This window comes from Berghia stephanieae, chromosome 3, assembly GCF_034508935.2.
Source record: "Berghia stephanieae isolate SIO BIC M18660-M18661 chromosome 3, UCSD_Bste_1.3, whole genome shotgun sequence".
Taxonomy (NCBI): domain Eukaryota; kingdom Metazoa; phylum Mollusca; class Gastropoda; order Nudibranchia; family Aeolidiidae; genus Berghia; species Berghia stephanieae.
In genome coordinates, this window is record NC_088362.1 from 44,403,850 (window position 1) to 44,414,611 (window position 10,762).

The 10,762-nt window shown below is 36.3% G+C and overlaps 1 protein-coding gene across 1 annotated transcript in view; it reads right to left on the minus strand.

The window, feature by feature from the left end:
• LOC144967809 (uncharacterized) overlaps nt 1-10,465 on the minus strand; it is a 28,797-nt gene extending 18,332 nt beyond the window's left edge. Inside the window, exons 1-8 of the mRNA XM_078905466.1 lie at nt 10,307-10,465; nt 7,787-7,873; nt 6,393-6,523; nt 5,725-5,886; nt 4,148-4,188; nt 3,402-3,454; nt 2,897-3,018; nt 2,075-2,242 (exon numbers count right to left, since the gene is read on the minus strand). Coding sequence (XP_078761592.1) covers nt 2,075-2,242; nt 2,897-3,018; nt 3,402-3,454; nt 4,148-4,188; nt 5,725-5,886; nt 6,393-6,523; nt 7,787-7,872 — 763 coding nt within the window. The 5' untranslated portion in view covers nt 7,873; nt 10,307-10,465. The remainder of the gene's footprint in view (nt 1-2,074; nt 2,243-2,896; nt 3,019-3,401; nt 3,455-4,147; nt 4,189-5,724; nt 5,887-6,392; nt 6,524-7,786; nt 7,874-10,306) is intronic.
• Nucleotides 10,466-10,762: the final 297 nt, after the last annotated feature.

Consider the following 10,762-nt stretch of genomic DNA (forward strand, 5'->3'; position numbering starts at 1 on the left):
CTATATTTTACCTTCAACCCTTGTCGCAAATTTCACAAAGCATAACATGCAGTTTCACTTTTATGCCGACGATACCCAAATGTACAATTCGGATATTTTATCAAATCTCCCTAAACTTGTGACTAACACAGAAAAGTGTATTTCGGAAATAAAAGATTGGATGATTTTAAACAAGCTGAAATTAAACAATAAAACTGAGGTTGTGCTCTGTGGAAATGTCAAAGAAACTGAGTGTAAAATCGCCCAGCCCATTATTGTTCTGAATATAAATGGACATGATATTAAATCTATCAATGTTGTAAATAATTTAGGTGTACTTTTCGAGAGTGGTATATCTATGTCTCACGAGCTTTCTAATCTTTGAAAATCTTTAAACCATCAACTTAAAAGAACTTCATCTATCCATAATTACCTAACTCTTGATGCAACTAAAACACTTGTAACAAAACACTGATTCTGTCTCGACTAGATTATTGAAATTTTCTACTTTTTGGCATAACCTGTGATAAAATTTCAAAACTCCAGATAATTCAAAACAATGTTGCAAGATTGGTAACAAAACAAACAAAAAACGTGCGCACTCCCTTCCTTTTTACCATATGAACTTCACTGGCTTCCAGTTACGACCATTATAAATATAAAATTACCATGATGTGTTATAAATGCATAATCCAGGAAGCTCCATCTTACCATAGAAACTGTTTAAATACCTATAAATCGTCCAGGTCACAAATGGATACCACTAAACTCTGTCTTAACCCTCTCCTTACCACATATAGGAAAATCGTCACATTCGTTACGCTGCAACCGACAATTTTCTAATTCTGATTTTCCTTTACACCCAAATTTTTTTAATGCTTTTATTACAGCTATTAATACTAAACACTGTGTTGTAGAGCTGATTTGTTACTTTTTGTTTGAGTAAGAATAGTTTGTACTTGTGTTTCGGGGGAAATTCAAAAAGTAGTTGGTAAGGAGAGAGTTAAAATACTACGATTGGAAATTTATGGAGAGAGATCAGAGAGTTTGGACTTTTCTTCCCAAAACTATAAGAGATGCACAAATATCACCATTTTAAAATCTAGATTGAAACACCATTTATGTTATCAGAAATATGGGGTCAAGCATAAAAAATATTACAATCTTGTGGCAAACGTTCCACAAAAACTGATGAAGAATTTTGCATAGAGCCTTTTATTGTACTACTTGGTTTTATTGACAGTATTTGTGTTATCAGATTATTGTTACAAATGTATGATTCAATGTAATGATGCAAATTTTAAAGCGCATAGAGCATGACATCGTAATGGTTATGCTCTATAGAAATGTTATTTATTATGATTCATCAAATTTGTTAAACAGGGATGATTTTCAATACGTATTAGATGATTCCACACTCCAGTCATTTTAGCAAAGAACGTTCCTTGTAATTATCCAATTTAAAAGAATTGCAATATTTCTTTTTGCCCTCTGATTTCGATTTGGCGGTTCTATATTTGAAACTCGTTTTTGATATGTGACCATTCGCCTCAAAACGGTATTAAGTCGGGTGTGTTAAGATGTTGAAAATTTAAGTTATAGTCAGAAATATTCGACTTATTTTGAGTTTATATGATTTATGGAGGAGAATGGCGACCATATTTTATGGTGCGAATGCCAACAATTTATATTTTTGACCAGTTTAACATCAAATTCGGCTTTTAAGCATGTGGTTCGTTCCGACATAATACCGTTTTGAGACGATAGGTCACATATGGTCCTAATTTATTCCAAAATCTATGTGATGGTTACAATTAACTTTTCATTCACTCGGATATTCTTTACTTTCTTTCATTTTTCAATTTTGAACAAGATAGAAACAATGTCAAAATAATACATCGCAAATTTTAATGCTTCGATGTATCAAAAGAAATGTATCCGTGCTTTGGATCCTCATTTTTGATATTTTTGGCAAGTTGGGGTCTTCTAAATTGCTCGATATTTTAGGTGAAAATTATCTGGCCAAAATGGAAAAAAGATGTGTTTAGTCAATGCATGGCCACGCTGGCAATCCATCAAGAAAATAACAACTAACCATTCCTGTCCAAATCCAGAGTGGCCACTTCCAAATCCCTTGTCGTGATGACTAGGTCTCCGTCTCTGTCCCAGTAGTCAAAGGTCAGGATTGAGGTCACCGGATCAGCTCCATACTTGTGAACATTGCTCTCGATCCATGCATTCCTCTTTACATGGACATCGCCTTCTGATAATCCCCCAATAGAAAATTTAAATAGATTAAAGTGAGATATGCTCATTATAAAGTCACGGATGCATGTCTTACAGAAATGAAGGAACTAATTATATAAATAGGAAATTATAGACTTTCTGAAGATATAGACCATAAAAGATATCAAGAAAATTAATATAAGAGATCTATTTAAAAGATTTTTAAAAACGAATTAAGGAACATTTATGCCTGACAGATTCCTAGGCCTTAATAAATCCTTTAACAATAGGATGTTTGTCGAAATTTGTATTTTTTTTCCATTGGGAATTTCCCCCTTTCCATTTCCAAAGTAATGGGGGGGGAGGAATTCAATTCGTCCTAAGAGGATTTCCTTTTTATCAGGACATATCCCCCCAAAAAAATTAGCCCAGGTTTCAGTCATTGTGCAGCGGCGCAAATTTAGCTGTAGGGGCTTCTTGCTCGAGAAAAGAAAACGAGGTACTGGCTGAGGAGTTCGAACCCAAGGCAATGTCACCTTTCATTTAAGCGTGTAATAGAAATATAAAAATCGACTTGGCCTTTTACAGGTAATGATGATATCGACTGTAACTTATACAAATAGTGATATTATCTACTTTCTCGTATGCACCTTGTAATACTGTTACACATTTAGAAAGATGTGCTACTCACGATTGGGAGACAGTTTCTGGAATTCCTCCTTGAGTTCTTGGAAAGAAACAAATCCATCGCTATTGGTGTCAACATTAGATAGAATGTCGTAACGAGGAGACAGGTCATGGGACTGATCCATACTGGTGAATAATAGACAATCTTAGCAAGATAATGTCAATGAAATGAAACAGCGAGAGTTAACATTTATTGTCGGTATAATCTAATCATATTACTTATAAATGTTGTACATATTATACGTAATTTAAATTCGAAAAATGTATGATTTCAGTCCATCTTGAAACGTGAGCCTGTTAGCTAGGGTTGTACCATCTAAGACCAAAAATAGGGTTTTTCTTTTTACGAGTAAACGGACCTAAACTTATTTTTTTAAACTATAGACTGAGCAAAACTGTCAATGCACATCTTGTATTTTTTTAAATAACCATGGTGCTTCCTGACTGTTTAGTGCAGTGTATTTGGTAGAAAAGAGAAAAAAAAATTCTGTTAACATTTAAATACTTACATATGTGGGCTTATGAGAACATTATACAGGCTTCTGGCAGCTTGCGTCACCCACTGACGACAGATAGAGACAAGAGGAAATTATAGTGAAAATGCGGCAAATCAAAGGAGGTATTATGCTGAAGGAGTCATAAATGAAAAACTATGTGGATGCATAATTGTAAATATACAAAACAAACATGGAACTTTATAAAATGCGTTTTCAAATATCAACTATACTCAATGTATTTCCCAACAATACCATTTTAGATCCAATACCAATGCATTTATTAATTTTATCTCTGCCACATCAACGGAATGTCAAAGAATCTGTTTTAACAATGATGAGAATACTGTGTTGAAGACTACATACATGTACCCAATATTTTAAGGGCTTTTCGGTTTCAAGGAATGAATAAATTTCATACATTTTACACGCTCTTAACAACAGTAAGCCATAAATACAGAAGACATATAATTTCAATAAATTGGTTTTATTATTCAAAGTTGAGGAGCATTCGCATTCACTCAATGACCATATTCATGGAATCTCAAATCTATGATTGTTTATCTTTACGATACATTTTGGCCTCAAGATAAGCATGTATCATTATATTTGCGGCAATTATGTGAAGGGAATGAAGCACTGTAACATTATTTGCACTAAAAATGAATATCTGACTTAAAGAGCTTTGAGTGATTTCAATTGTTTTGCAAAAAGATGCTCGTTGAGTATCTCTTTTTTTTAAATCTATAATATCTACTCACTTTTTGGAGAGCATCTCTGTATTCATTAGGACTGGCATAATCTGTTTGAGAAAAAAAAAGAAAGAAAAATCTGTCCTTTAGACTAATCATACCAAATGAGACCGAGATTATACCGGTTTCTGAAGCGTGGAACAGACTGTGAGCTAAGAATGGTTTCCTTTTTTTTTGGGGGGGACTTTCTGTTGAATTTAAACTAGGACTCAGTTGTCGGTTTTCTGGTAACTGAAGGGGATGGGGTTGAGTAAGATTTAAGAATTTGACTGAAAGCTGAATCGAATCAGAAACCTACATGCTTTACCATCTGAGCCTAGGAATTCCCATTTTGTTTGGAAAATACAAGTACGTCAAAATCAAAACTTCCATTTTTCGGAAATGCAGTCATCCCCTTACGGAAAAAATAGTAGATATCTAAACTAGTTAATTTTAATGTGGAAACACTTTGGAAATAAGAAATAAGTGTTACTTTATAATATCTGCTTTCAAGAAGCAACATAATACATAATGTAGTTGGTTTGCATATCTACACAGACTATATTGATTGTCAAATTAGAACATGATGAGGAAGAAGTGAACGGCTATATGCCAGAGAAGCATGCTTTCTGTGAGGGTTTTTATGTTTTATGTTTCTGCGTCGGGGTGGTGGGACAGTATTTCGGCTTATATCATTTTTGTGAGTTTTATGAAGTGAACTTTTATATCGTGCAATATCCAGAAAATGTGTTCATAACGTTTTACAATGAGTCTCAAGCCAATAGCAAAATGTTATTGAACATGGTAGCTGAGACGTCCGCCGGTAAGACGCTATCATAATTCATTTTTGACAGAGATAAAGCTGTTATTGATCAGATACTCATTTTTACCTGGATCCGGTGAGAGAATAAGAGTAAACAATCTCATAAAAGGACCTAAATTTGCACGCCCTCAAGAGTACTAGGCCGCATATCCAATGGCATGGAAAAGACCCATAACATACCCGTTTTCCAGGCGGTATTAAAAACTTATGGTGTCCTTTTTTTCAAAAGACTGCAGATCTTAGGTCAGTTATTTCTGGTCTGGTCGACCTACAAGATCATAAGTCGAGTGCCCGACCAATAGAACTCAAGACTATGCATCTGTGTTTCGCTTAGAAAGTTGTCCAATTTATGTTACTTTCTTTTCCAATTGATTTGTTTGCACTGCTGTTGTCTCCTTACCTTCTACACGCATTCTCGGATCTTTATCTAACACCATTGTCTGCTCTCTAATAGGCTCCAACAGTCGTGACATCACTTCACTCGTAACGACGCATAGTAACGTAGTAACTGGTTCTAAACTATCGGAACAATGGCGGGTGCCCTTATGAAATACTTCTCCGACGAGCATAAAAGTGTATCCAGAGAAGAAAAACATTATAAATCTGATCATGTTTTGACTTTTATACATTCTGATCACACGACATGTGAAAAAGTTCTAGCCAGCATAAAGAATACAACGTACCGATTTTTTTTTTTTTTGTTTAGAACCAAGATGCTGGTTACTGGGCGGACGTGACATCAGACTATTGAATCCTATTTGTCACTTTGATAATGTCTCCTTACCTTGGCCCAAAAACGATCTTAGTGTGATGTCTTTGGAAGAAATGATGTTATCACTGTGCCCGGGGTCGTTGAGGAGGTCAAACATGAAAATGGCCAATTCAGAGCTGATGTTGTAGTGTGTGACGTAGTGGTCAACAAACTCATTCATGGTCACCCCATTGTCTAATAAAAGAGAAAATAATAGAAAAACTTAATGAATCAAGACACACAATAAAGTCCATTTCATACAGTACAAATCGCCAGTTAAGCGTACTTGTTTGTTAATCGACACTCTTATAATCTCCATCACCGCCTCCAGGTATTCATTCACGTGCAGCGGCGGGTGATCGAACTCGGTACCTTTCGGGTACGAAAAAAGACCGTACCGCTGAGCTATGCTACCCCCTCTATCCTGTGAATAGAACGCTAGTCTATAGCAAAGTACTTTCAGTCGGATCTAACAGACCCAGCTAGCCAATCATTGATGGATGGACATGGGGGGGGGAGGGGTTGTGTCAGAAAAATATTTCGACTGCACCCGTGATCGATCGCAGTCCCTTGCGTGTGAAGCGAGTGCTCTGCCAACTAATATATAGGAACCTCTTGGACCGACACCCTCTGATAACCAGTTTCGTTTACAAGGAAGCACATATAAATGTTAGTCCGATCCACCCTATTATCTAACTTACCATTGTTCCCTTCAAAGTCTGCGTTCTGGTAGAGAGAGCGTGCGAATTCTTTAGCCGTAATGACACCGTCCCTTGAAGTATCCGCTCGTCCTGCCTGATCCACAGTCCGGTACTCTCGCAATATCTCGTTGCTGGAAGTGTGAAATGGCGATGATTTTGTAAAACGACGTATTAATCATCATCAGCAGCATCATCATCATCATCATCATCATCATCACCATCACCACCATCATCATCTTTACCATCATCATCATCATCATCATCATCATCATCATCATCATCATCATCATCATCATCGTCTCCATCACCATCATCGTCGTCGTTGTAGTCGCCATCGTCACCACCACCATCATTATCATGAAAATCATTACCTCCAATCCCATCATCAGTAACATCCTTAACAACAGTAATATGTTGACGTGAATCTGATACTTAAAACTCTAATTAAAACCAAGCTTTATATTTTTTTAAACTTGAAATTAATGTTTTAACATTCAAAATGAATGTTTTGATTTTTTGTTGGTTTCTTTTTAACCTTCGAATAGCTTCATTTCAAATTGCTTATCATTTAGACTTTCAACTACTCGTAGTTTTTCTTCATCTTTAAAAGGAACGAAATTGGAACGTCACTCAGCTCTGTTATTGTTTTAGCCAGCCATTTTTATGAGTAACTCTCACTAAATTTATTAATATGACTTTAAACGTTTACAGTTACACATCGTATTGAGTGTTGGTACGTTATTTACGACTGGCGGATGTCGTGTATTGTTTTTTTTAAACTATGCGCACAACTTCAATATAAATCCGACATAATACAATGCTCAAGCAGTGGGCAACAGATACGTACAGCGTGGCTCAGTAGGTACGGTCTTTGCTTCCGAAAGACCCGAAAGGTACCAAATTCGAATACCCTTTGCGCTGTGTGGCCTTGAGCAAATCACCTCGTCCTAGCTGCGCTGCACTGTGGCTGAAAGTTAATACTACCATAGACCACAAAAACTGACGTGTGCTTTTTTTTATTGAACAAAATCCCTCAAACAAAAGAATTAATTAATTAAATAAATTCCCTTCATTCATCCCAGAAGGGAAATGTGTATTTAGGGTCTATTCCAATGGAAGATTGGAGTAACCCAGTCGTCAGCAAACTGAGCTAGGATGCGGTGACTTGCTCAAGGCCACACAGCGCAGCAGGTATTCGAATTCGATACATTTTGGGTACAAAGCAAAGTCCGTACCGCTGAGCCACGTGCCTCCTCATGGTCAATAAAAAACTCTTCACGCTTTGAGTTTTGAATCTTTGTATCTTCCGACACAATACCAATCACAATAATAACAAACTGAAATAAACATAAAAACGACAGAATCTTTCAATGATAACTTTGAACTCAACTTACACGAATTTTTCAGCATTTTGGGCACATACCCATTTGACAGTGGTACCCAGGAAGCTCCATAGAAGAAGCTTACAAAGGTACTTCATTCTGGAAAGAAAGAAAAGGGAGAGAACAAAAATTAATATTCAGGGGTTTTTTAAATTAATATTTACAATCGTTACCATAATTATTTTTTTTAATTAGAGCATATATATTATAGAGAGAGCAATACCTATTAAACGTGCTCAACGCGCTTTACAGGAAGAGCTCATTAGCCAAAACTAACGCTTAACATATAGGACATGATATAACGCCTATTATCAAATAAATCAAAGCAAGCTCCCTTTATTCATTCCCAAGGGGAAATTTGTCTTTAGGGTCTATTCCAATTGAAGACTGGAATAACCCAGGCAGCAGCCACAGTGCAGAGTCGCGAAGTGAGCTAGGGCTAGGTGACTTGCTCAAGACCATACAGCAAGGCGGATAGTCGAAAACGCTACCTTTTGGGTGTCGAAGCCAAGACCGCACCGCTGAGTCACGCTGTTAGGAGATATCATATTTTTCCCGACAGAAACGGCGCTTTTAACGGACAGGTATTCATTTTACACCTGATTACGGTGAGAGAATGTGAGTAAAGAACCTTTCCAAAAGACTCAATCATGCGCCGCTTTGGGTGGATCTCGAACACTGATCCATCTGGTCCGAAGGCGACAGTCATACCACTGGACCACAAAGCCGCACATCAAGGAGGTGTGTATTTATTTATACTCTTCGGGACGGTTAGAATAAAAACATGTTTACATTTATATAGACGTCTATGTTGTCGTATGTCTTCGTAGCATTAAAATAATATGCCGTGTGATTCTACTAACCATTTTCACTTTAACATTGAATCGGTTTCGTTTTCATTTTGTTTTTTGTTTTTTGGTTGTTTGTTCTTACTATGCTTTGTTTTGTTTTGTTTTGTTTTGTTGTGTTTGTTAATGTTGTTGTTGTTGTTGTTGTTGTTGTTGTTGTTCTTGATGATGATGTTGTAGATGTTGTTGTTGCTAATTATTGTTGTTGTTTTTGTTGTTGTTTTTGTTTGTTTTTTTTTTTTTTTTTTTTTTTATTGGGGGGTGGGGTTTGTTTTTTATTGTTATTTGTTGGGTTTTATTCATAATCTTATCTTTAAATTTTGTTTTTAATTTTTCTTCTCAATTTGTGTGTGTGTGTGTGTGTGTGTGTGGTGTTTGTGTGAGGGTGGGTGGGTGTGTGGGTGTGTGTGTGTGTGTGTGTGTGCCTTTGTTGGGGTTTTTTTCCAGTCGAGTTCATAGCGTGGAAATATGTGCATTCGTTATTCATTTTCACCCGAGTCGATTTGGTAACGTATGTATGGTGCCTTACACAAGTACATAACATAGAGACCAAACTTTTCAACGTTCAATGTTACCTATCCGGCCACTGATCACGCTTATCATTGCTTGACTTTTATGACAAAACGAGACATCATACAGTGGAGTCAAAGGGACACATCATTGGCCTCATTTATTCCTACAAGACTTTTTAGAAACATAATAGTACTTAGCTGCGTTGTTTACATTAAACATTATTTTTGAATCACATTATAGAGCACCTGATGATAACTCAATCGGTAGACCACTCCCTTCACATGCGATAGACTGGCGTCTTATCAAAGGGGTAGCAAGCAATTGCTATTGTTCATTTCACGCTATAGAAACCAGGATAAACTCTGGCTTCAGGAACCTTAAAGCTCCAAAGAACTACTTTTGTCTTATTGTGCATAGTCTAAAAAGCGTTTTAAAATCATGAGCTTTTATATAGAGCAATTCCAAAGCGCTTTAGAAGCAAATAGTATAACTATAATTATGCTGGACAAGACATGACGCCTTCAAGACGGTATTCCGAGTTGTTGTTTTTTTCGACAGAGAAACGCTGTTACCAGCCAGGTAGTCATTTGATATATATAAGAAAATACGAGTAAAGAGCATTTTCTAGAGACTCAACTTTAAGCAGCCCGCTAATAGACTCGAGCCAGGTACCGACATGTCAAAGGCTAAGAATCAACACCGTAGACCACAAAGCAACACGAGAAACAAAATAAAATATTGATATTTTACGGCATGTTAATTCGAACCCGCTCGGACAAGCGTCCTATCTAAAGGATAGCAAGCATTTGGTCTTCTCAATTCAACGCTATTGAAACCGACTTAGATAACCTCCGGTTCTATGGGCCTTAAGGCCCTTTAAGAACTACTAAGAATGAGGATTCATTTAGATTAGTAGCATTCAATAAATGATATTAAAAAGATGTGTTTGTTTTTTGTGTTTCTTTGTTGTTGTTTTTTTGTTTGTTTTTTTTTTTTGTTTGTTTTTGTTTTTTGTTTGTTTTTTTTTGTTTTTTGTATTTTGTTTTTGTTTTTTGTTTTTTCTTATGGCATGATACAATAAACATCGCATAACATGATGTTAAGAACTAATAAGGAGATAAGTTCTACTTAAACAAATTTTTTTTTTAACTTAAGGAAACTGTTTACTTACCTTAATGAAGCCAGGAAACAGCGGCCCGCAAGCTTCAACTGAACCGCAAGCTTCAACTGAACCACAATCAGGGCCAATCATCCATTTATATATGTTACACATCGAGACACCTTTGGTTCCCATGATCATGAGTAAGGAGGGACACCATGATAAGGCGACCTTTTTTTAAAAAAAAAAGTTAGCTGTAATGCTCTGAAAAAACACGTACATTTAACAATTCGGCCAGAAAACTCGTCCTTCAAATATAGATCGATTTAAATGAGCCTCATCTTGAAAAAAGAAAACAACTCAAACCTGGGGCCTCGCGAGGTCCCAGGTTTGAGAATTTTTGCCAAGTTGATGCTCATTTAAATCGATCGATATTTGAAAGACGAGTTTTCTAGCCAAATTTTTTAAAATGTGTTATTCTAGAATATGCCACTTAACTGGTTAAAGGAGGAGATGAGTTCTTTTTCT